This window comes from Caloenas nicobarica, chromosome 26, assembly GCF_036013445.1.
Source record: "Caloenas nicobarica isolate bCalNic1 chromosome 26, bCalNic1.hap1, whole genome shotgun sequence".
In the NCBI taxonomy this organism is placed as follows: Eukaryota; Metazoa; Chordata; class Aves; order Columbiformes; family Columbidae; genus Caloenas; species Caloenas nicobarica.
Window position 1 is genome coordinate 146,536 of NC_088270.1, and position 24,600 is coordinate 171,135.

General features: G+C 52.8%; 1 protein-coding gene across 2 annotated transcripts; it reads right to left on the bottom strand.

Annotated features, from left to right (window-relative positions):
• Window positions 1–8,174: 8,174 nt before the first annotated feature.
• Window positions 8,175–24,593, bottom strand: C2CD2L (C2CD2 like). 2 transcript variants are annotated; one of them, XM_065652142.1, is made up of 14 exons: window positions 24,190–24,593; window positions 22,234–22,329; window positions 21,626–21,745; window positions 19,637–19,747; window positions 18,648–18,761; window positions 17,956–18,073; window positions 17,677–17,800; window positions 17,251–17,315; window positions 16,527–16,654; window positions 16,065–16,236; window positions 15,205–15,297; window positions 14,936–15,069; window positions 14,222–14,504; window positions 8,175–10,604 (listed from the first exon to the last, which is right to left on the bottom strand). In XM_065652142.1, the coding sequence occupies exons 1-14, from the start codon at window positions 24,433–24,435 to the stop codon at window positions 10,441–10,443; spliced, it is 1,968 nt and encodes a 655-aa protein (XP_065508214.1). In that variant the 5' UTR covers window positions 24,436–24,593; the 3' UTR covers window positions 8,175–10,440. The 2 variants fall into 2 exon arrangements, with proteins under 2 accessions (XP_065508214.1, XP_065508212.1); XM_065652140.1 differs by having other exon boundaries at window positions 10,512–13,697.
• Window positions 24,594–24,600: the final 7 nt, after the last annotated feature.

Below are 24,600 nucleotides of genomic sequence, written 5' to 3' on the forward strand. Positions count from 1 at the left end.
GGACGGCGCCGGAGCGGAAAAAAACAAACCAAACCAAACCAACGGTGCTGGGCCGCTGGAGAGAGATACGGAGAAAGAAAAAAACACCCAGGAAGAGAGAAAAGAAAGAGGGGATGGCTGGCTGGGGCGGGGAGGGGAAAGCAGTTAGAAAGGGCGGGAGAAGGACCGCGACAGAACAACAGAAAAGCCAGCGGGGCCAGGCAGGGCAGGGGGGCCGTGACACTGCTTGTCTAGCAGTACAATCTGCGATCTGCCAATTTATTTCCAATTTCCTGATCGCTGCTCCCTTTCGATGCCCTTTGCAACGCACGATGGCAACTTTTCTAGCAACGGCACAGCTTCCAACACTTGGAGTATCTTATTTAATCTGTCTTCCTTCTGCTGTTAATAAACTTTGCTCTTTTCAAATGGCTCCATGGGCACGCACCATTCTAAAAACATACTTTGAAACAGTGCAAATATTAACTTTCTTCTCTTTGGATAATTCTAAAGCTCGTGTGAGCGCAGCTTTCTGGGCAGAAGTCTCTGCAGGTAAAGGTTTAGTTTCCATTACCTTGTGGGTAGTTGTCACCGCACACCCGGCTTGACGTACTCCTTGCTTTACGCAGAGCTGCTTCCGACGGTGAACCAGGAGCCTTCAGCATCCTCCAGTGGCCGGCTGGTCCTTTAGATCCGGTCCGCTGGAGTAAACAGCTTCTGTTGTTTCCGAGCAATCGTACAGCACAGGCTCCGAAACAGATCCACTGAGGAGAGAAGCTGGATTGACAATCTTAGTAGTAGCAATATTTCCATCATCTTGTTCCACCCACACGGCCTGGCATTTCAGGGGACGCTAATACAGTCATTTGCTGTCCCACAGTGAGCTTACGAGCTTCCCGCACGTCGAGCGCGACAGCTGCCACGGCTCAAAGACAGCCAGGCCGGCCTTTGCTCGCTTCGTCTGGCTGCTTAGGGAAGCAGACCACGGCTCGCTTAGGAGATCTTAACTGCTGTGCCGGAACACCCAAAGCAATACTTTGCCTTTCGTGTGAGTACAACCAAAATGGTTTGGTGACACCTGGGAGGCCCAGGGCCGGAGCCCTCGCCAGTTCCTTTTCCAGTTGCGAAAAAGCCCTCCCGGCTTCTCCCGTCCAATTCAACTCGGAGCTGTTTTCTTTTAACAGTTCGTACAAAGGCTTTACTGAGAGTCCATCATTATAAATCCAAAGCCCGCACCAACCTGTCCTTTCGAGAAACGTCCGGAGCCCTTTCACCGTCGCCGGTTCCGGCGTCCGGCAAACAGGTTCTTTCCGCTCTGTCCCCAGCTCTCGCCGTCCTCCGGAGATCTCCAATCCCAGATAAGTCACTCGGTGCCGCATCGGCCGGGCCTTCTGTTGGGAAACCCCATGCTCACTTAATCGCAGAAAATCAGTCAGCTTACAGTCCATTGCACACAACCCTCTTCGGGTTTTGTGCCTATAAGGAGACAACAAAGTCCCATTGCCCGGAAGAGCTTCCCAGGCGTCACGTTCTCGTGCTAACTGGTTTCCGAAAAATCACAGGGCTGCTCCTGCATCCCCGGGGTGACACGACCCCGGTTAATTGGGTCTTTCTCCCAGTAAAGGGATTTTCCCACTCAAAAGCAAAAAGCTTCTGACTCTCTTTGGCTAATGCAAGACAGAAAACGGCATCTTTGAAATCCAACACAGCAGACCATTTGTGATTATCTCGCCATTTATCTAACAATGTCTAAGGGTTAGCTACTACCGGGTGTCAATCTGCGGTAATTTTGTTTATTGCTCTCCAATCTTGCACTAACCTATAGCTTTTACTGTCTGGTTTCTTCACAGGCCGGATTGAAGTGTTCGCTTCTGACTCACATTCTATCAGCAGCCTAAACTGCAAAAAGTTGCTGGTCATTTCTTTTACCCCTTCTCTATCCTCTAATTTCAGAGGATATTGTCTAGTTCTGACTGGTCCAGCTCCAGGTTTCAAATTAATTTTCACTGGTTCTGCATTCTTTGATTTACCAGGAACTCCCGAAGCCCATACCCCTGCAAATACTTGATCCAATATTTCCCGAGCTATTTGGCTTTGCTTGTCAGTTTGAATCATTGCCAATTAAAATCTCAGCTCTTTTATCTGGAATCTCACTTTCCCCCGTTTGAATGTTATGGTTGCTTTCAATTGTTTTCATAGGTCTCCGTTCTTAGTAAGAGTTTTGGAGACCTAGGCATATATAAGAACTTATACATTCTGATTGGTTTTCCTAACTTATATTTGATTGGCCGTAAAAATAAAGCTTTCTCTTGTTGGCCAGTAGCTCCCACTACAGTTACAAAATCTTTATCTAAGGGTATCGTTTCCTGGTTCAAAATAGAACAAGATACTCCAGTATCAATTAAAAACTCCATTTCTTTTCTGTGTTTCCCTGGCTTTACTAGGACCGGTGGATCTGCTCGGCTGGATTCCTCAGGTTCCCGTCAATCAACTTCTGCCACTGGCCATTACATGCCATCGAGGTTTCTCTATTCACGTTATCCCCAGGGGGCTCCCCAATCCTCCCGGTGAGCTAAAATACACCCTAGCGGGCTCTTTTTCGGCATTTTCTCTGATTGGCTGCTTTCCACGCCACCGCGCCGTCCCATTGGCTGCTCCTCCCCGTGTTCCGCCCCCACGAACCCTCCTCGGGGCGCAGCCGCGCGAGGACCGCGCCATTGGGGCCCGTTTTCCCCACAAGCACGGCTCCCAGAGCCGACTCTCCGGGGCGGCGGAGCCGCAGCGGAGCCGGCCGGGCCGGGCACTCACCGGGGCCGCGCAGAAACGGCGACGAACGGCGGCGCGGCGGGACCGCTCCGGGCTCCAGCGGGGCGCGCACACGGCCGCCGAGAGCGCCGCCCGCGCTTGCCAGCGGCCATCTTTGCGCATGCGCACCGGGAAGGCCTCGGGACACGCCCCCTCCTGCCCGCCCCTTCGCTTCCCTTTCCGCAACCCGATTGGCTGCCTATGCACGTCAATTTCCATTCTCCCCGCCTATCATCACCCCTCCCCGTTTGCCCCGCGCTGCGCTCCGCTCCGCCCCTCCGGCTTTCTCGCGCGTCCTGATTGGCCCGCTCTGCACCGCCCTTCGCGTTCTCTCCGCCCACTCGCTGGAACCTCCAGGCGATTTGCACAGCCGGCGCGGCTTTCCCTTCTATTTAACTTCTGTTTCCATTTCTAGTTCTTTCTCGGTCCGTTAGAGCCCTCGGATGCTCCACCTGCATATATATATATATATACACACACATATACACATATATAAAATATACATATATGTATCTCTCTATATATCATCTATAGAAACTTAAAAATAATTTCGTGTGTGTGTGTGTATATATATATATATATATATATATATGCATAAATATATAGGACTAGAAATAGAAATATATCTTCCCAGGGAAAACAACTGCCATGGGGCTGGGCTGCAGAGCGGCGAGTGGGCGGGGAGGACAGAGCTACGGGGGGAGGCAACGGGCGCTTTGGGGCAGCGCAGGTGCCCCGGGGGTCCGCGAGCAAAGGGGCGACGGGGGGGCAGTGTGGAACGGGGGGGCCGGAGAGGAGAGAGGCGGGAGCGGGGACACGTCTCACGGGGGAAAAAATGCCCGCGGGGCACGTTTGGAGAGAAATCGTTTGGGGAGGGGCAGAGACACGCGGGAGGCAGTGCGAGTAGAAAGGTGCGCGGGGCGGGGGGGGCACGGGACGTGTGTGGGGGTGACCTGCACCTGGGGGGTCCACCCAGGACCACCCACAGCAGATGACTCACCTGGGACAACCCGCAAAGGAGAATTCGCTCTGAAGAGCCGACCCACGACAGAGACTCCACACCGGATCATCCCCAGCAATGCCCCTGCAACCGCTGGCGTTTCACTCCGTATTTGCCCCAAAAGGGGGGCAGTGTGCCTGTCCGTAAGAGAGGTTATTTTTTTTTTTTTTCTTAAACTTTTCAAAAATGCCTAATTTTGAGAGGTTTTGGCACTTTTTCACAACATGCTTTTGGTTTAATGCACGAAAATATGGTTCATTTTGCTTTCCAGCTGCGCACATCCAGGGAGAGTTCGCTTTCCCCAGGGCCTAAAATTGTTCTTTTTTTAATTATTTTCCCCATTGCACATGCAGACTCAGGGTGTTCAGCGTGTTTCTCAGCTGCTGTGGTGGTTCACGCTCTGTGCGCGCAGCCCCAGAACGGAGCATCAGGCGTTCACAGCTCCCACTCTGAAAAACAAAAATTCCAAATTAGAGTTCGGCGTCTGAAAAAAAATAGCGCAGAAGAAAGCAAAGGAATTCAGTCGGAATAAGGGATAGGAGAGCAGCTGAGCTAACGGAGGATTTGGGGGAAATGGGCCACCTTGAAACACAAGGCATCTTTTAAAAGCCAGAGCGATTTGAGCAATTCAAGACAACATTAAGACAAACTGACACCATTTGGGACACACGCAGCGGACAAGGAAACGCTCTCGCTGACGCTAGAAAGCGTCTCGCCCCTTCCCTCCGGCACCGCCGCAGGAGACAACCCCAGCGAGCCGCGGGACGGGCTCGCGCCGCCAGCGGGATCTGCGCTCACGGATCCGCCGCCACAGCTCCGGCCCTCGCCACGCTGCTGCTGCAGCGCCTCTGCAGTCACCCTCACCACACCCGCACTCACCTGTTGGCTGAGTTCTGGGAAGTACATTTGAATGATCCACCAGGGGCCACCCCACACTGCAAGGGTTCTGGGGACAACACCGTGTTCTGTGGGTGATCAGGAAGGCGATGAGCCACCCCAGAGCCAGAAAGACACTCTGCCTTATGGCCCCGCTGCTTCCTTCAGAAGTGCTAGAACTCCATCTACAGATACAAGACGCTCACTCTAACCCCTGCTAGATCACCTGAGCGTCAGTCCCAGGAGAAGAGATTGTATCAGCAGCTTGGTATACAGCAGTAAAAACCAAAAAACAATGCTCCATTTTCATTGCAGTCAGGAGTTCTGGGAAAACACAAAGCACCTAGAATTGAATCAATAAATTAGGCATAGCTACAAACATACTTTCTAGTACAGCTGCTGTTGAACCTTCGCTGCTCCTGAAGCTCTTACCTCAAGCAGACACCTCCACTTCTCCAAACACGTCTGTCCATGTCGATTAAACAGCTCAAAAGCTGCCAACTGCTGAAGGAGCTGCAGAAAAAGAGCACCAAAACAACCCCGGAGCAGAGTGAGCTCCCTGCCCTGGGGCTGGGCCCCACCCACCCCCTTCCCACAATCCCCTGGGGAAGGGGAGGGGAGAATCATCCTGGACCCCGCCCACCACCCTGACCAATCACCTGGGGAAGGGGAGGGGTCAATCACCCCAGGCCCCGCCCACCACCCTGACCAAACCACCTGGGGGAGGGGAGGGGTCGATCGCCCCAGGCCCCGCCCACCACCCTGACCAAACCACCTGGGGAAGGGGAGGGGTCGATCGCCCCAGGCCCCGCCCACCACCCTGACCAAACCACCTGGGGAAGGGGAGGGGTCAATCACCCCAGGCCCCGCCCACCACCCTGACCAAACCACCTGGGGAAGGGGAGGGGTCAATCACCCCAGGCCCCGCCCACCACCCTGACCAAACCACCTGGGGGAGGGGAGGGGTCGATCGCCCCAGGCCCCGCCCACCACCCTGACCAAACCACCTGGACCATCACTGGAAATGACAGCACCTGCACTTTTCTACGTCTACTGCATCTGCAATGGGACTGAGTACAGATTTCAACTTAGTTTTTGTAAGACGTAGATAGAAAATTAAATACAATAACTATATTATTATTAAAATGGTATACTGAAATTTCCTATTAACAAATTAAGATGCTATTGCATTACACCAAATTTCTAGCAAGACCACAGATACTACCTGACTTCTGCCAGGAGTACGTTCTGGGTAGGACTGAATGACGAAGCAGAATTAGATTCCGTAAGAATCTCTTCTAAAAAATAACCCAGGGCTTGCTTTGCCTCCCCAGGACTCCAAAGGCCTCCCCCAGGACCCCCCTCATCTTCCAGGGCTCCCCGGACCCTCCCCAGCTATCGCCTCGTCTCCCTGGGGCTCCCCTGAGATCCACCGTCCTCCCCAGGGTTCGCATCGATTCCCCGAGGCTGCCAAGTTCTCCCCAGGGCTCGCCTTGGTTCCTCGGGGCTCCCAATGCCTCCCCAGGGCTCCCCAAAACGTTTCTTGGTTCCTCAGGGCTCCCAATGCCTCCCCAGGGCTCCCCAAAACGTTTCTTGGTTCCTCAGGGCTCCCAATGCCTCCCCAGGGCTCCCCAAAACGTTTCTTGGTTCCTCAGGGCTCCCAATGCCTCCCCAGGGCTCCCTAAAATGTCTAGGCTCCCTAGAGCTCCCCATACCTCCCCACGGCCCCCCAAAACGTGTCTTGGGTCCCCAGAGCTCCCCATTCCTCCCCAGGGCCCCCCAAAAACGTGTCTTGGGTCCCCAGAGCTCCCCATTCCTCCACAGGGCTCCCCTACAGGACTCTGTCAGACTCTGTCAGATTCAGTCAGGTGCTGTCAGGCCCTGTCAAGCCCTTTAAGGCTCTGTTGGTCACTGATGGGCTCCAGCGGGCTGTCAGGCCTCGTCAGGCTCTGTCACTCTTTGTCGGGTTTTGTTGGCATCTGTCGGGCTTTGTCAGGCCCTGTCAGGCCTTGTGGGGCTTTCTCGGGCTCTGTCAGCCTCTGTCGGGATCAGTTGGGCTCTGTTGGACTCTGTCAGGCTATGTTGGGCTCTGTCGGCCTCTGTCAGGCTCTAACCTGTCTGCCCTAACCCTAACCCCTAACCCTAACGACCCTAACCCTAAACTCTAACCCTATCCCTAACCCTAATGACCCTAACCCCAACCCCTAACTCTATACCCTAACCCTAAACCCCGTGTGAGTGTGTGACCCCTCGAGGCTCGTCATCGAGCAGTGTGTTTGACGGCGACCACTCCATCCAATGGGTGAGTAAATTTTATTTGTGGCCACATTAATCCCTAGGGTATAAATAGGGACAAGCAGTCCTCGTTGACCGAGAGAGCTGCGGCATTGCCTTAGTGTGGGGCAAGCCGCTTCTCAGGAACATAAATTGTATTTGCAGGTTTTACTGCAGATATTACGTTCTTCTGGGTATTGTCTTTCTGAGAAGCAGGCCGCCTCGTTCCTGGTACGGCTGAGAGAGAATTGTGCTTGGTTTCCGAGCGAGGGGACGTTTGACAGTAAAATTCGGAAACGGGTCGGGGAACATCTAAGCGCACAGGAGATTTCAGGTTTTACAGTCTCCAATGGTTCGCGCGTAACTTGATTTGTGTACTCCGCGCTACGGCAGTTGCAGTCGGCAGAGCAAATAACGCAAGGGCGGGGGAGGATGGACAGAAAACCACAAACGAGCAGGTTGTTTGACAGCACCGACAGCACTAATCCTTTTGAGTCGGGCTCTGTAGATCTTGAAAAAGGGTCAGTTTTATATCCGCCGTTAATGCCATCACAGCTGTGTAAAGATAAGGCGGAAATTTGTGAGGATCTGGGTCGGGAGTCTAAAACTCTGCCCTCGGCACCTCCTTTGCCCGATTTTAACGATGCTTATACAGCACACGGTAACCCCTTCATGACTAAGACAGCGGAACACAAAGGGGTGATGCAAACATGCCGTAAAAAGGCAAGGTGATTTTTCTTTAGCCTTTCCGGTTATTTACAAACCACGACAACCACCAGAACGTGACAGAATACCTGTTTCTGTGCATAGCCTTTCTGAAAATCAAGCAGCTTGTCAGGAACATGAGTTAATTGTTGTTGTTACGGTTTCTTTGTGGTATCGTTCGTGTAAGCGCACTGTAAGCCTTCTCCCTCTTTCTCCCACTCGCGCTGCAAGCCGCTCCGTGCCTCACCCTCCTCCCTCTTCTCATGGTTTTTACTTACGAGATGAGGTCGAGAACGACTGTTTTCAGTCACGTTCCTAAGAAATCAGTATTGGGAGGTGTTTCAGAACATGGAAAGCACTTGGAAATACGAGGAAGGAAGATCTTGTGAAATATTATAATTAATGGTGGCTGCTGTGTAAGTTACATGAATGGGAAAAGTGGCTGGAGAATAGAACATTGAAGTATAACACTTAGTTGCAAATAATGTTGTTTTTAAAGCCAGAAGAGCAGGACAAAAATAAAACTCTACAAGAGATCGTTAAATCATTTCAGACAGTTTTACAGGTGGAATGGTTTGAATAAGCTGGGAGAGAATTAACCGATAACACATAAGTCATAGAAAACTTGCTGAAGTCTGCAAGATGCTTTCCTTTTTAACCTGTTTTCTTTGTAGGCATCTGTTTCAGCATATTACAGTTTAATAAGTCTGCCCGTTATATGGTACAGTAAGTTCACAGACTGTTAAATTGTGAGAATCCGTCGACTCAAAATGTACATTTTGTGATTATACAGAAGACCGTGAGTAATTCGGTTCTTTACTGCGTGAACGTGATGAAAAGATTGTCGTTCCTCTTATCGACGGTAACCACGTGGGAGACGAATCCCCGAGCTCCCAGCAGCAAGGCCAGCGTGCCGGCCTGACGCCACGTCCTTCCCCCCAAGAGCCCGTCCAGACGTGGAAACACGTGGCCGCCACCTCTCCGACCCACCTCGGCTTCACAGTTGCAACCGCAGGCCCTGCGGCAAAGCCAGGACAGGACAAGAAAGGAGGGAGAGCAGGGCAAGCTACAGCAGAAGAAAATGACGAAGCGGGCGCTCGGGAGGCAGAAGGCACGGCTCCCCCGGCTCCTGTCGGCGACCCCGAGCTGTAACCCACCCTCCTGGGGTACTGCCGCGTGTCCAGGGCCAGCCGAAGGCTTTGGCGCCGCTTCCGGGGCGGACGTCACCGTCTCGCGAGCCCCTTGCCTCCTAGCAGCACCGCAAAGGCCGCGGCCCTTGCCCTGGACTTACAGAGTGTAAACCCGGCTACCTGCATTCAACGACGAGGGCTGTTCGGAGATGACGGTCTTACAAAAGAGGGCTACTGATCACTGACCTCCCTGAACTTCTAGAAAGCCCAAGCCCAGCTCACCGCTCTACAGCAGCTATAAAGTCAGACTCGGAGTGAGGTTTTGAATTCCGTTTGGTTTAATAAGTTACCAGGTTCAGCCATTACACTGCAATGGAATTCTTCTGCAACATTTACAAAGGCGCAAGAACTTCATTCATTTAGTCCAAATTAAGTCATTTGACTCTCAACCCTTAAATAGCTACACAGGTCCTATTTTTTTCCTCTAAACAATCTGGGATTACAATAATCCACCCAGAGAGAAGGCATCAAAGTACAAAAGAGCACGCACAAGGATCTGGGGCACTAATTCAAATTTAGCATGGGTGTTCGGTCCAGTACCCGCACGAGCAAGGAAAGGCGGCGTGGAGCAGTCGTGCCTGTAGAAGGAGCTGCGATATGGCCAGTACACAAAGACTTTCCGCTGGGATTCTGACTCTACCGTGACACTTACCGTGACCTGGGGGAGAAGGAGAACGAGGCGAAAGACCCCAAAACACGCAAATGCCAGCCAGCCAACATTCAAGCATCTCTCCAGCTACCCAGAAATGACTTTTTGTAGATTTAGCAAACAATGCCACCACAGGAAGAAAGCGGCACTACTAAAGACAAGAAAGTGGAACAAAAACATTTGTAAGCGTACGCTTTGCTGTGCGCGCCGTCGTGGTCTAGAAACAGCGTGTGCCCGTGGCCCTCTTACGTTTGCTTAAAGAAGTTTTCGTTACACTCTCCTCTGCCGAACTGGTTTGCAACTACCTCTCCACCTGAGTAGTCTCTGCCCAGTTCAGCCAATCTGCCTAATAAAAATTTGCCCTCAGCTACATAAGCAGCGTGGCGGTGCTTACAGACACCCATCATTCTAAAGCCTACAGCACCCCCAAAACAGGGGTTCCCATGCCTGTTTTCTCTCGCCTCCAGAGGATACCCCCTCGCGGGTCGAAGCCAAGGGCTTTTCCAACGTGGAGACTCTTAAAAACCCTTACCAAAACAAGGGGAGAGGATGTATGCAGATATAAATATATTTACAAGCATACTTACAGCTACAGAAGTCTATTTTCTTCAGAGAAGTACAAATACACAGCATAGGTAAATTTTAGTAACTCCATTCAGCCAAAATAGAGGGAAAAAAAAAAAGACAAAAAGCCCACACCAAAAAACGACCAACACAAAATGTATACTTTGGCTTCATTTACCAGTCACCATTTCTACCTGTGTGTAGCTGGCAGTGAAACGCAGCACCAGAAATGCAGGCCGTCGTGAGCAGACTGAACTCCTTCAGAAGCCCCCACGCGTTCGAGCCTGCCGCTCTGCCGCTCCTCTTCCCTCACATACTTGGTCGAGGACCGATTTCACAAGGTGCAAATATTGAGCCAACCCTGAGAGAGCAACCACACAACTGCAGACCACACAAGTCTAAACAGTTGGATGGCGGCGTGCGCCGTGCACCGGGGTTACTTCACGGTTGAGGGCGTCACAAAATGCCGCAGACCCCGCGATGGCACCGAGGCGAGGACGTGGGTATCCGGAAGAAGTTAAACAGGGAAAAAAAGCAGATTTCAAGTAGCGTTTCTTCTGTCCTAGAGCCAGAAGCACAATCAGGGATTAAACACAAAAGGGATTTTTTCAAGCAGCAGTTCTATGGAGGAAACTCCCCGGGACTCTGTCTTTACGGTTTCTGGAGGCCAAAGACTAGGCGGGCTTCCCTCCTGAGAAGGTTAGGATAGAAGAATTGTTTCTGACACCAATAATCACGCCTGCCCCACGGGGCAGTTAACATTCTTGGTTTTGGGAAGCCGGGAAAGTCACCCATGCTCACGTGGCCAGGACAAACAAAACTGGCCACCTCCTGCTTGGGGAATGAAAACAACTGTGCACGCGAGCAGTACAGATACGAAGAAAAAGGATCGACGTGTTAATTGGGAGCATATCAGAACTAAAAAAAACCTCCCAGTGCACACGGTTGAGCCATTCCCCCTCAGCCCTCTGCCCCTCAATCAGCGGTTTGCCCCCAACACCCTGAAAAACACTCCGGGCTTACCAAGGACAAGAAGATAAAAGGTTACAACATCAGTCCTGCACTTTACGACTTTGAGAAGCAACGAAATGGCAGTAAGTACACCTCCGCTAGGAAACACAAGCGGGTACGGGAACGAACGTTTGGGGATGCGCTCCGTCAGCACGTGACGATATCCCCTTTTCCCTTACACGCTGACCAGAAACAAACTTTCCTAGCAAAGTACTGCCTGCGATAAAAAGCACTGCCAAAAAAATCAAGGGAAGACACACACGAACTGTTGTGCGTCCCACGTGCCATTCATCACGACGACAATGCTCGCTGTCCTCGCACACTCGAGCCCCACATTCGCACTTCGGAAGTGTGGGTGCGAGCCTTGGGCATTTGCCTCCGGCTGCTCTGCACCGAGACAGTTCGAGCTGCTCTCGTGGTTTAAAGAATACAGGACTATTACGTGAGACTCGCAGAAGGTTATGCGATAAACCTCCAGCCGCTGGCTCATCCGAAAGTTCCTTTCCGTTCAAAGCAGCATGTCTAATGCAAGGTTTCACAAGGAAAGAAACAAAGGATAAAAGACACAAAAGAGCTCAGGGATGACAGAAAGCCTCCTGGACCAAAGAGATGGAGAAGAGGCTCCTGGTCAGCCAGCTGGACCAGTCGAATTTCTCACACGTACCCAACCTCACGGGGAATCGGCAGGAAAAACGGGAAAGAGATTCCGTTCTGCTGGCACGCGCCAGCACTTTCAGTCCAAGCCCCGCACGACTCCAGCCTTCCCGACCTCCAGACGCAAGAGACACCCCGAAACTCCTGCCCGTAAAGCCTTCCGCAGCGGCATACCGAACACATTCTGCTCTTCTGAAATGGCACGTGATGGCCACATCAGTAAACCAGGATTTATCCTTCTGAAGAAAGTGACATGTTTCACGTGCATCATCAAGAGAAAAACTGCTTCTTCAGTTGATCGCATCCTGTGTAAGGCAAGGCGACAGTCCCCAGCTCGGGAGGTATTGTGACGGGAGGCAGCACCAGGCGATTTGCTCTTCAGTGAGGTTTTGCCTCCCCTGTGGCCCGTCTCCCTAACTCTGTAGCCCACAGGAGAGCAGGAGCTTCCGTTCAAACCGGGTGCGGACAGGGCGCGAGCATTCCTCCAAAGAGCATTGCTACGCTGTGCGAAGGGGGCCTCTGGGGATACCCGCGATGTGCATCGGGAGACCAGAAAGCCGTTTGTCTAGAAGGGCAGTCTCCTCCCGCGCAAGGGGTCGGTTTTCCCCTGCGGGCCTTCCCCTCCGTAAATACCCGCTGCAGAAATGCCCGCTGTCTGAACGTGGTGGATCGGGTTTGCTAGAAGAAAGGAAATACCAGATGCGACCGAGAAGGCTCCTGCTACTACAGGAAACCCTTTCGTCATTGAAAACGTGAACTCCTGCCTCTTTCTGCCACACGGCTTCAGGCGCCACGTCAGCCTGCCCTTTCGCTAGCATCACCACCTTCCTCGCCATCCATCCCCAGCGCGGTGCTGGTCCTTGGCGCGAGAGGCCAGGAAGGTGGCCTGGCGCCCCAACGGCGCAGCCCCCGACTGCCCTCGAGGGAACAGGCCCCGCTCGTACAACAGCTGCTGCAACACGGCCCCTTCCCCGCTCAAGGACACGGCTGCAGAAGGATGGCTGCGTCACAGGGCGGCGGCACCCTCTGGACATTCTTGCAAGGGCCGGGGCTTCTACAAAAACTTGCCCCACTGTTAAAATGGTTAAAACTTCCTTCTTCTTAGCGACTCCTTCCTTCGTCAGCACAGCACAGAAAGCTGACATCCCTCAGCACTGTCCAAACCAGAGACTGTTCCAATGGCAGAGCTGGGTGGAGACCCACAGCTTATTCTGACAGGTCACGGCCCAGGAACGCATCGCTCCGCACCCCAGTCACATTACAGCCTCTGCACCAAGCAGAAGCAATGAGAGCAACGAGATGGCCAGCGACCATGCCATTCTCTCTCGCTAAAAGAGCTGAGCAAGGCTACATCCCACACTTCTCAGCAACATAGCTAACCCAGTAGTTTCTTGATCGTCATCTCTGAGCGTTGCCACTCGAGAGGCCCCCCACCCCTTCCCAGGACGCACCAGGCAACGCCAGCCAGCTGCACGGGCAGAGTTGCTTCCACAGCTCCTGGCACCCCCTACGGGGATCAGCACGCCGCCTGAATTTTCTGGGAGAGCACGGTGAGGTACGACAGTTGAAGAAGGCTCAGCCGAGGCAGACGAGCAGCCTAAGCCCCAGGTTCGCCACCTCCAGTCCCCGAATGGCATAAAGCACTGGGGTGTCTTCCCTCAGCCGAGGTTGGAAGGAACCGCGCTGCAGGTCACAAATACCGTGGAGTGGGAAGACAAGAGACTAGAAAAGGACCTCCGCGCCATCTTTCCGACAGGCTTCTCCATCCTTCAGTTCTCACCCGCTGTTGTGCCGTCGCTAGCTCTGGGTTTAGATTTAGACTTGAAGGAGAAGCGCTTGATGAGGCGGTGGGAGAAGCTGCCAGCTTTCTTCCTGACAGTGGAGTTGGTGGTGACGTTGGACAAGTCATCGTGTGACTGGCTCAGGCCCGCTTCTTTCTGCTTGCTCCTCCTCCGGAAGATGAGCTTGGTACCGCTCCGAAGAAAGCTAACTGCAGAGACAGAAAGGTAGGAGACAGAAACCACGATAGTATCCTGCCCTGGTGAGTCTCAGGGGCAAAAATGCACCCAGCCGTTCTCAGATGAGCGGCAAAGACTTCTTCCATCCTGAGTGACGGGACAGACTGCGATACCAACAATCTCCGTGGCTAAGCACACCATCACATGTCCCCAGTGCGTAACCTTCCTTTTATGCAACAATGCTCAAATGCTAAAATAACGGCAATGGCTCCAGATGACGTACTCGGGCAGGACAGGATGGAGACCCTGACTGCCATCGGCCCCAAACGCGTGCAAAAAGGCACATCCGAAACCTGCACACCATACAAAGGTACAACAGCGTTTCCTACTGAGGGGGCTCACTTTCTGCTTTCTTCCTTCTCTTCCATGCCTGCCAGGTCTCTCAAGAATCTGGGCCACACAACGCCGCCCCCACGCTCGGGCGGGAACTCGGATGTCGCTTTGTCCTCGCGTACGACAGGCTAACGTTAGCTACTGTCTAACGGTTCGTTCTTACCTTTGTGATCTTTCAAGCTCCTGGTCTCAAGGGCTCCCGTGGAGCCAGTTTCAGACTCGACATCTTCCACCGACGGTCTCTCAGAGATGTCCGATCGTGTCGTCTCATCCAGCTCCTGACTGGCCCTTTGTCCCGATGGCGATGCTTCCAGCAGCTGTGACGATTCGGTAGAATCGTGTACCCGGTCAGCTGTGCCCTCTGAGGCAGAATCCCCGTACGCCGTGGCCTCCAGGGATGCAGCATAACCCAGAGAAAGGGCCGTTTCATCTTGAGCAACAGGTACCTGGAGAGGGGTTAGAAGGTCAGACGAGAAGATAGGATCTCCCTTCTTCCGCCCACAACGACCTACGGATGCTCCGGATCCGATCATCAGCGCTAGCCAGCGCCATCGTCAGCCTTTTGCTGGAACATACTGGAACGTGGCTGATTCCGAAGCATTCCACAGCACCTCCCTCGCTCCCACAGCATTCTCCCTTTCTGCAGCTGCTCTCTGTGAGCTCCTGCCAGCAGCTGCCCTGCAGACTGGCGAGGTACCTGTGACGCTCACCGGGAAGCAGCGACAAGCTGCGAGGAAGCAGCAAAAGCGTCCTGCCGAGCAAGTCATCCGTGCTGGAACCTTCCCACACTGCTCCCTATGGGACGGGGCGGTTTCACACATGCATCCCTAGAAACGGCCTCCCGGATCAGAAATGGAGCCCCATAACTACCAGAGACCTTGGAAACTCCCGAGATGATCAGCGTGCTACGTTTTGTTGGTGTCTTCTTGGCAGGTTTGTTGTTCGTCTCGGTTAGCTGCCTGATCGCCGTCTCGGCCACCGGATCCAAGCCATTGGGCATATGGCTGTCTCCTGAGTACAGGAAAGATACCAGCGCTTGAAGTAGCAACCTTCGGCATGGGCAAGAGGTCGCTTGCTGACCGCGATGCTTGCAACGGGCAACTACGCGTGCACGAAGGTGGAGAATGGAATATATTATGAACTTACGGCTACCGCTGGGCAAGGGGCAGCCGCTCTCCAAGAGCACTGTCGTCTTCTTTTCTGTCACTTCCACCTTGGAAGGCGACCTTGATGGTGAATCTTTACAGTGAAAGAGAGGCAGAAACACAGAGACACCAGTAAGTCGAGATGAAGCTTAGGCAATTTCGCTGCTGTATTGCGCCTCCCTACGGGCACTCCCCAAAAGCCTCGAGTGTGCACGGGGAGCCTGCAGAGGCTGCCTCTGTGAGGTTTTGCAGCAATGAAGTCGTAAGAAGCCTACTGGAAAAAGACACGTGAAGTAGCCCGGTCGCGAGCCCCAGTTCACGCTGTTTCCCAGCCCCACCTCATGGAACTCCCAGCACCACATTCACGACCACCTCAGACCGCAAGCAGCGATAACCGCCAGTAAGCAAGGTCACCACGCTTTCGGCCCCGCATTCGGTACATATGGCATAACTTTTTTAGCAGCGGAGAACAGAGAGGAAGAATGGCAAAATGCTTGGCCCGACATCAGGTCTATGTTACATGGCAGCATACATGTTAGAGTTGGGACCCCCCTCCACCAAAGGGTGTCAGAGAGGCTCCTCCCTCTCTTGCCTCCCCCAAAACATAGGGCTGCACCAATTCCATCCCCCAAGGCCACATGAATCTCCAGCCAACAAGAAGACACTAAGGGAAAGGCAACGACGCCCACGTTCCGACCCAGAAGCCAAACGTGCCACGCAAGGTGCGAGTCTGCAACCGCAACACGCAATGACTAAACAATTTTGCTACTGCCTCTGTGAGCGGCCTCGGGAATATCACGGCCAAGTCTGCGCCCCCATAGCAGCCACCCGCACAAGACGCCTGTTGTGGGGCAGCCTCACCCAGTTTGCAGTCTGCCTTAGGCCGGGACTGAATCGTCGTGACGGTAGTCACGATGGTGCCATCGGGCATGATGGTCCGGTCCATCTCCACCTTCTTAGTGGGGGTGATGCTGGTTCGCAGAGATGTGGCCTGCTGAGCATTCAAAGATGCAGGAGACTCCTGGAACAGCAGCTGCAAAGAGTGAGGCACAGCTCAGACCGGCTCTCCCCCTCCCAGACAGAAAGACAGACATGAGGGTGACAAAAGCTTCTGCGCTGGGCACTGAGGAGCCGTGCCCACTACAGTGTCAGTTGAATGGAGGGAGGCTCAGGAACCGAGGGCCAGGCAACACCCCTCCTCGGCATAAGGGCCTCAGTCCCCTGTGACGAGCCCAGGCCTAATCGTGCTTGTCTCCAGAGGCTCACGTCGCGAATGCTTTCGCAGCGTGCGTTTGTGCCGAACTTACGGAGTCGTGAGCTTACCTCCAATACAATGGTAGCTTCACCAGACAGTGACCGCCCGGCTCCCGGGACCAGCGAGCAGACCTGTCTCCCAGATGGTTGTTTGCCCAAAGAATCCAGCAAAAGTGTGGCATGTGCCAGCAGCACATCTGCGAGAAGGAACAAGAAAATAAAACATACCGCTCCATCTCAGCACCTCGGATGTCTCCCAGGCAACCCCTGCTTTCGGGAAGCAGCTCTGTGGGCCAACAAAGCAGATCCCCGCAACCCCGGTAGCTCCCAGGTTTGAGGTGGGAGGGGGCAGGCAGTGCTCCTCCACCCCTCTTTACCAATCCAGAAACTGACTCCCTTAAAGAGGTGGCCGTTGTGCAGCCTACATCAAAAATAGATGCTGCGGTTACTCCCTGACCGAGTACAAACAAACAGAGCTAAGAGCCTCCTGCAACATTCTTCCAACACACGGGGGCAAATCCCCTCATTCCTCTCCCCATTTCAGAGTGGAAACAGGCGGGCCGCAGTAAACTCCCGGGTACCAAAAAGGTCTGAGAAAGTGTGTTTCACTAAGAAGAACAGATTCTAGACTTACTTCACGCAGTTAGAGGCTCACAAAAATCGGATACGAAAAATCCTTTGCGCGGTTCATCACACATCGTACCGACACAGAACTACCAGAGGCTCAAAGCAAGTCCCCTAGGCGTTTTTGTCTCCCTGTCTTACAAACCATTTTACGGCTGCCCGTACTCACTTGCCCCTCTGTCACTGCTCCCCAGCACCTGTAGCTTCAGCTCTTTACTTGTCGGTCCCAGCTCCCTGTTGAAACAGAAAAAGACAGGCTGGTATTAGGCAATCTTTGCAAAACAGCCACAGAGCAAACAACCCCATTCTGTATCTTCCCACCCTCAAATCTCACACGCCTCGTCACTTTTTCCAAAGCTCCAGTACACATGCACTGCTTTGGGGGACACAAAAAGGCGCAGCAAACTACACAGAAGAGGAAAGCTCGGGTTCATGTCCCCTGCAGGGCCATGATAGGCTGCCAGGGGAAGCTGAGAGGGCGATCCGTCTGAGAGGCTGAGATTCAGCCTTCAACCAGTTACCACGGCACGTTAATGACACCCTGAGACCACGCCGGTCTGCCTCCACCATGCCAGCCAGGAGAGCAGACGCTTACAGAAAGATCTCCTCATTCCACTCCATCTCTGCTGCAGCATCAGCACTGCCGGCTGTCACCAGTCTCGTCTGCTTCTGCTGGGGGGGACTGTCTAGCTCTGCCATGCAGCGTATCTCCCCAACTCCTGCAACAGAGGGACAGAGCATGCGTACACGATCGTCAGCACCACGCAGACGCACAACCCTCTTTTCCATTCAAACCCAGCCAAAACATCCACTCGCTCCAATCCCACCACCTGCATCCTTTGCCCCTGCAGATCAGCAATGCTTTCACGCTTACCTGCCTTCCCCTGGCTGCCCAAGTTCAGCACTCGAAGATTCCGGAGCAACAGCTTAGAACCCAGTGGGGCCGCTGCTACTCTTGATGGGGACTCTCGAGTCAACTTATTGCTGGGTACCTGAGGAACAACAAAATTGAGACCGATGCCTTTATCGTTCGGTCACCAGCAGAGAGCGGCAAGACGTATTATGTCCATCCTTGCATCTACTAAGTAGCTCCTCATAGCAACAGCGGGGAATACCCACAGAGCCACCAAAGGACGCTGCAGGTTCCCCGAGCTATCGATCTTGGGTGGGCCCCTGTGTTATTTCAGATGAGGAATTTAAGGCAGACAGGAAACGAGACAGATAAGAACAAGCTTGCTGGCTGCCAGACGGACAAGAGAAGATGACAAACCGTGGGCCATTCCTGTAAGGGCTGCCCCGGATGGAGCCTTGGTGCTCAGAGTGACAGAGTGACTGCCAAAACAGAGATGCACCTTGGGCACTTCGGCTCCACCTCAGCACAAACGGCACTCAGCGTTCAGGAAACAAACTACAGAGCAGTTTCTAATTCTCCTGTGCCACGGTACCCCAGCTCCGATGACGGTGCAGGCCAGGAAGTGGCTGTCACCCAGAAGCGAGCCCCAACCCTCAGAAGCACCCGGGACACGGTGTTGGAGGCGCAGGAATGACGGGAGGAGGGAGCCTTACCGCAGCAGCTCCAGCAGTGCAGGCCTTCAGATTCACCATCATGGCTGGCTGCGTGCTGACAATGGTGTCCTCGATCAGATCCTTGATGGTGGACAGATCCACCCTGCCTTCATTCTTCTCTCCACAAATCAAGAGGAAACGCAGGGAAGTCATAAGGAGGCAGATGCATTTTCTCCTTATACAGCCCGAACTGTCCCTCGAGCCTCTAAGACGCTACAGTCCTTCTCCCGGTAATAACCGCCCAGGTATCTTCCCATATCCTGTCCTCGCTCTCCCCAGCGCCTAAAGTTGCTGCGAAACAGCTGCAGGTAAACATAAGCTGTCTAAACGAGACAAACTAAGCCTCTACATCTCTAGTCTACCTGTTGCAAATTTTGACAATACACCTCTTTTACAGTTTGCCACATTCCCATCACCTCGTGAGATGGCAGTATCGCACTTTTGGGTGAACAGCCAAATTCCAACATCTACTCAGGACAAAGCAACAAGGGCATCAATAAAACAAACAAATCAACAACCCATTTGGATCACAGAATGGCGAGCACTCCCGCGTTTGGCCTCACGCGTTTAACCTCTAATACCTACAGGTTCCACACACTAACCTCTCAAAAAAAACCTCCAAAAAAACAAACCCCCCAAAAAACCCCAAACCGACCCAGCTCCTTTTACAACTCTACATCTGACAGGAGCAGAAGGACCTACACAGACAGAAAGCCTTTTTTGCTACGCAGACTCCCATTCGGCTGCTACACCAAACTCGGACAACAGACACCGGTACCGCTTCGGCTCTCTTGACGCTGCACTGTTTCAACAGAGCCGAGCTAGCATGAATTCCAGGGGGAGAGAACCGCCTGCCTTGCCCTAAAGGAGCACGACAGCGAGTTGCCAACCTTTCCCCTCCGCAGCAGCCTTCCTCCTGGCTCGGTGCCGTTTCTGCCACTCCCACCCTTCCTGGGCTCGAGTCCAGCCACCTGCTGTTGATAGCTCACCTCGCGAAGCTGAAGTCTCGGAAGAACAGAAAGGTTCAGGTCTGGTCTGTCCTTGAACATCCACGACACCAGGAGACCTTCGTTCTGTATCTCCTCCAAGTGGATCTCCACCTGGCCCAGAACAAATATCCATAGTCAAGAACGGTTTCTGTTTCATTGGGTTCTTTTTGTCTCACTTCAAATGCAGCAACTGAAGGGCCCTCACACCAGCGCAGCAACAAGAGAGAGCGTGTAAGAACACAAGTGGTGCCGGGCCTACAGGAACAAGCAGTTGCAGAAGCCTCATTGATCCATAGCGAGATCTGGCTTCCTTGTGGCCTTTGGATGCCCAGGCACCATCAGAGGGAATAATGATAGGTTATTTCTTTGGCTGAAGAAAAAGTCTGTGGGACAATCTGAAAGAGCGAACTGGGCACTGACACAGACTATTTACTGAGCTACATCAATTAACCATTGCCAAACCTAAGCATGGCCATTTGTAAGTTAGCAATGCATCTCCGGATCATCCTCAGATTGAAAGCTCAACCATGTCACAATAGTCTGCAACGACAAACCGGACCCTACACCATCCTGTAGTTCTGCTGAAAAGCTGCATACCCATACACCTGAAAAGCGCCATTAATGCAACAGACAGAAACAGAACCACATGGGAAGAACTCCCGACCCAATATTTCTAGTAAAAACTGGGGAACGAAATTTAAGATAGTTCTACAGTAATTGACAGACTGACATTCATTTACCACGAGCACAGAAGGTCCTCAGTCAAAAGTGACAGATCTGGGACACGGTAGCCAGGTAAGTAACAACAAGAGGTGCATAAAAGAGGCAAGACACATTTGGGAATACAGTCCTTGAAGTACTCCAACCAACAGGCATATGGTAATCTTACCGGCATTTCACAACGCAGCAGCAAGACCTCAACTGGAATAGCACATGCAGTTCTCTACAAGAATGATTAACCCAAAATTTCAACAGGCCCAGACAAGGAGACCTGGAAAATGCTAGCAAGTACAGGAGGAATTTGATGAGACGTGACAAAGGCTACCCGGCTCTCAGAGACTAGACAAAGATGAAAACCGATCGCAGCTGTCGCCCACAACTAGATCGGCAGCAGGCACGCTAAACGCCGAGAAGAGAGAGAACAGCTATTTAAATGACCGCAGAACGGAGGCACAAAACCAAACCGGGATGATCTGATAAATGTAGGTTGAAAATTTTAATAAAGCTTCTGAAAGCAAAGGCGTTCTAGAACAATCTTCCCACTGTAACATCTGCAATAGTATGGGATTGGCTTCTGCCACCACAGTTACTTCTAATTTTACCGTGTCTCCCTATAGCGCAAAGGAGCGTGCAGTCTTCAGGCAAGATACTGATAGTCCAGCATCAAGCCCTTCTTCGTGATGGGAACAAAATCACATTCCAGAGAAGTCAATCTGGCCAGAAAGTGACTATGGAGTTACCACCCACTGCAATTCCACAGATTTTCTAGTCTGGAAGAAGCATCTGCAATATTCAACCCCTAGAAAAAAAAAAAATCTGTATTGCGCTCTTGCGAATGGACTAAGGGGAGCGCTGACAAGCAAACCACTCCCCAGTGTGGATTTCTTTTTCACAACAACAACCAGGACAACACGAGAATTGTACATGCGCACAGGATGCATCTTTCCCTATCCATCACACCACGAGGGGAACTGAACTCTGGGGACCTTTCGCTTCTTAAACACTCGCTTAAAAACACAGTATAGCACGCCGTGAAGCCTCACATCTCTCTGGATTTTGTTACGGATATGTTACATAGTCAAGACCTGCAGAACAAGACTCAGAAAACGGGACTCAGCGCATAGATTGGGAATCTTTGCCACTCCACCAAATATCAGTGACAGCATGCTGCTTCTTCCTGCACAATGTGGACTTTATTTGCACTAAATTGAGTCCTCTTTCCTCAATCGGTGTGAGGCCAGGTGAAAGAACAAGTTAGTCAACCGTTACCTGAGCCTGCAGCACAGCCAAAGTGACGTGATAGGTGTCCACAGAAACAGCAACTGGGGACTGCTGAGTAACAGAGACAGGGAATTTCACAGCTTCAGCTGACAGACAGCAGTATAGCACCTAGAGAGAAAAGGAAGGAGGTAAGTTTATATCCTTGGCAAGAGGCAGACATGCGATGGCAAAACTTCGAAAAGCGATGGCCAAGGTTCACCTACCACGGCAGGAAAGGCTTGCTCCCGGATGCAGTTCTGCACTGCAAACCTGCCATTTCAGACTACGTGGGGCAGTAAAGACGTACTGGTTACAGGCACTCTCTTTTCCTCCCCACTGTAGGACCTGATATTTGGGCTCAGCATCCATACGCCCCAGGTCCACCAAGACATCTCCCCCCAGCACTGTCCCAGAGCTCGCTGATGTGCAGCCCCAGGGCCGCAATCTCATGAGTCTGTCGACAGGCGCCCGAACTCAATCACGGATGTTGCTCGAACCTTCCCTGGTCCCACCATCCCCATCACGCAGGGGTGTGTGATCTCCTCCTCCTCCATGGAACATGACACCAGCTGACAGAGACGCCCTGTGCTGTACAATTCAGAAGAGCAAAGCCTCACCATGCTGTGGTCCGACTGTCCCTTGCACATCACGTCACTTATAGTTGCGGCTGGTGGTAACTGAGGACCCTCTTCAAATGTGATCTGCACTGAACTCTACAAAGAGAGAATTCCGTTAGGTCCCAGTGGTCAAGACAGAAAAGAAATAAGGTCTCTGGTCAAGGCTTAGAGTCACAAACACTACGTTAATTTCAGATGGGTAAGCCCAAAAGAGAATGGAAAATTGTTCTGGATAGCAGTCGACTATAAGTACATTAACCCCTCTTCATTGCAAAACCTTTCCTGTATCTTCTCTTTCTCTCTCTCCCCTCTGTGCTAATCCTGCCCCAAGTAAAAACAAACAAACAAAAACAAAACAAAACAAAAACACCACCCACAATATCAGATCACTCCCTACTGCTCCATACTAGTCATGCCTGCTGTTTCTTCTCGCAAGCCTCCTCCACCGGAGCCATGAGTTCACCCACCCAGGTCAGTCCAGGAAAGGATTGCAAAGGTGGCTCATTACACACAAATATTTGCACTTCCTAATACCAGGAGGCAACCGTCATCTGAAAATAATCGCGGCCCTTGCTCTGCACTTTGAAGGAGATTACTTGATTAAATCAAACAATAATTACTCTCAAAATGGGTTCTGCTCCGCTACAATTAAGGATGACAGAACTCCAAGAACACCGTGCTTGACCTATGCAATTAAGATTTGTTCCATCTCTTGCAGCTACTTGCAAGGATAACTGCTTAACAAGCCTTAATTAACCCTTCTGCTCTCAAGATGCCAGACGACACTACGTACTTTAAGCAGGAAAACAAAAGGACAAAACCGAACTGGCCCGTACTTGCTGGTGAAGTTAAGTCCTCAGAGGACACTCGTTCAGGTTCTGCAGCCTTTATTCAAAGGGCTGTATCACAGGGATGTGACTTACGTGCCTCATCGCTGAAAATTACTTCCCCGAAAACACGGGTACCGCAAAGTGACATATAACAAAAACGAGCATTTTTTCCTAAGTCGCCTTCCTCAAAGATCCAATTTCTTCATCTCATCTCAGCAAGTTATTGTCAGGGGATCACACCGAGGCAAACGCAAAGACAGAGAAGCGAAGAGCTACAGAAGGTCTGCTGGGAAAACTGCTGCACAAACATTCCCAAAGAAGCCAGAGTCGTGACCTTATCTATGGGTTTAGATGTTACAAAGCCTGTTATGTTGATACACCTAACAACAGTTGGGGGCAGCGGGAGTAATAATTTCCGATTCCTCCCCACCGTCATCAATCGCCTGATTTTTTTCACGTGGTCACGCTGCACCGAGATCCACTTTTCTGTCCTGCTTCTAGTCCAGAATTTAACCAACTTTGTCAGAAGGGGAGAGACATTTTCAAACTCGTTGGAAAACTCAAACACCAGATCGCATCGCACTCTTCGAGACTTTAACTTTCTATTCTTGAAAGCCATTAGCATCACGCTGACCTTTTCTAACTCTTGATTTCCCCATGCAACTTAAATGGCTCCCTCTTCCTGTTCATACGACAGAAAAGAAGTTTATGACAGACTTTGGACCACAGCTTTTGCGGACAAAAACCCCTGCCTTGCAGGCAACTCGAGCCGCTGTGTGATTATTTGCATCTGGAATCGGCAGTGCGTATCCTTCGTGAACTCCAAAACTACAGATCAACGCAACCGTCATGCCAGAGGATTAAAGGGAAAAGAGGTTGCTGTGGAAACCTCCAAGCGGCAACATCAGCCGGCGCCATCGCCCCTGCCTCGGGCTCAGAACCGCATTCACCAAAGCCCGACGCCCGCCTCCGCACGCCCTCACGGCGCAAAGCGGTTCGCAAAGAGCCGCCGGCTCCCTGTGCGCCTGCCGGCTCCCTCCGGCCGAGCGCCGCCGCGGAAAGCTCCCCCGGCGCCCGAACCAAGGGCCGGCGCCCCCGCCCCGCCCCCGCCCGGGCCCCGCCGTACCCCGTGCCGGCGCGCCTGGCTGTTGAGGGCTCGCACCCAGGCCCGCTGCCACTGCTCCCGCAGCGACCGCAGGGCGAGCAGCGCGGCGAGCAGCGCCCGCGCCCCGGCCTCCTCCGCCGCCGCCCCGCGCCGCCGCGGCGCCCGCAGGGCCGCGCACCGGCAGTACTGGACGAGCCAGGCCGCCACGGTGAGCAGCGAGGCGGCGAAGAGCAGCACCAGCGCGGCCCAGCCCGGGTCCGGCCCCATGGCGCCGAGCGCAGCGACTCACGGCGGCCCGGCGGGCATGGCGGGCTCCGGCGCCGGCCCAGCCGCTGCCCAGGGCTCGCCGGCAGCCGCCCGCAAGCGCCGGTTCCCGGGCGCGGGTGAAACGCGCTTCCGCCGGCCCAGAGAGAGGCTGCCCCGCGCACCCCC

Excerpts from the sequence above, each read along its gene's own strand:
- C2CD2L (XM_065652140.1), bottom strand. The coding sequence starts at position 24,435 with ATGGGGCCGGACCCGGGCTGGGCCGCGCTGGTGCTGCTCTTCGCCGCC. Across the intron at positions 22,330-24,189 it reads GCCAGGCGCGCCGGCACGGG|AGTTCAGTGCAGATCACATT; the intron begins GTACGGCGGGGC and ends CTCTCTTTGTAG. Across the intron at positions 13,698-14,221 it reads GAGCTTGAAAGATCACAAAG|TTAGCTTTCTTCGGAGCGGT; the intron begins GTAAGAACGAAC and ends CTGTCTCTGCAG.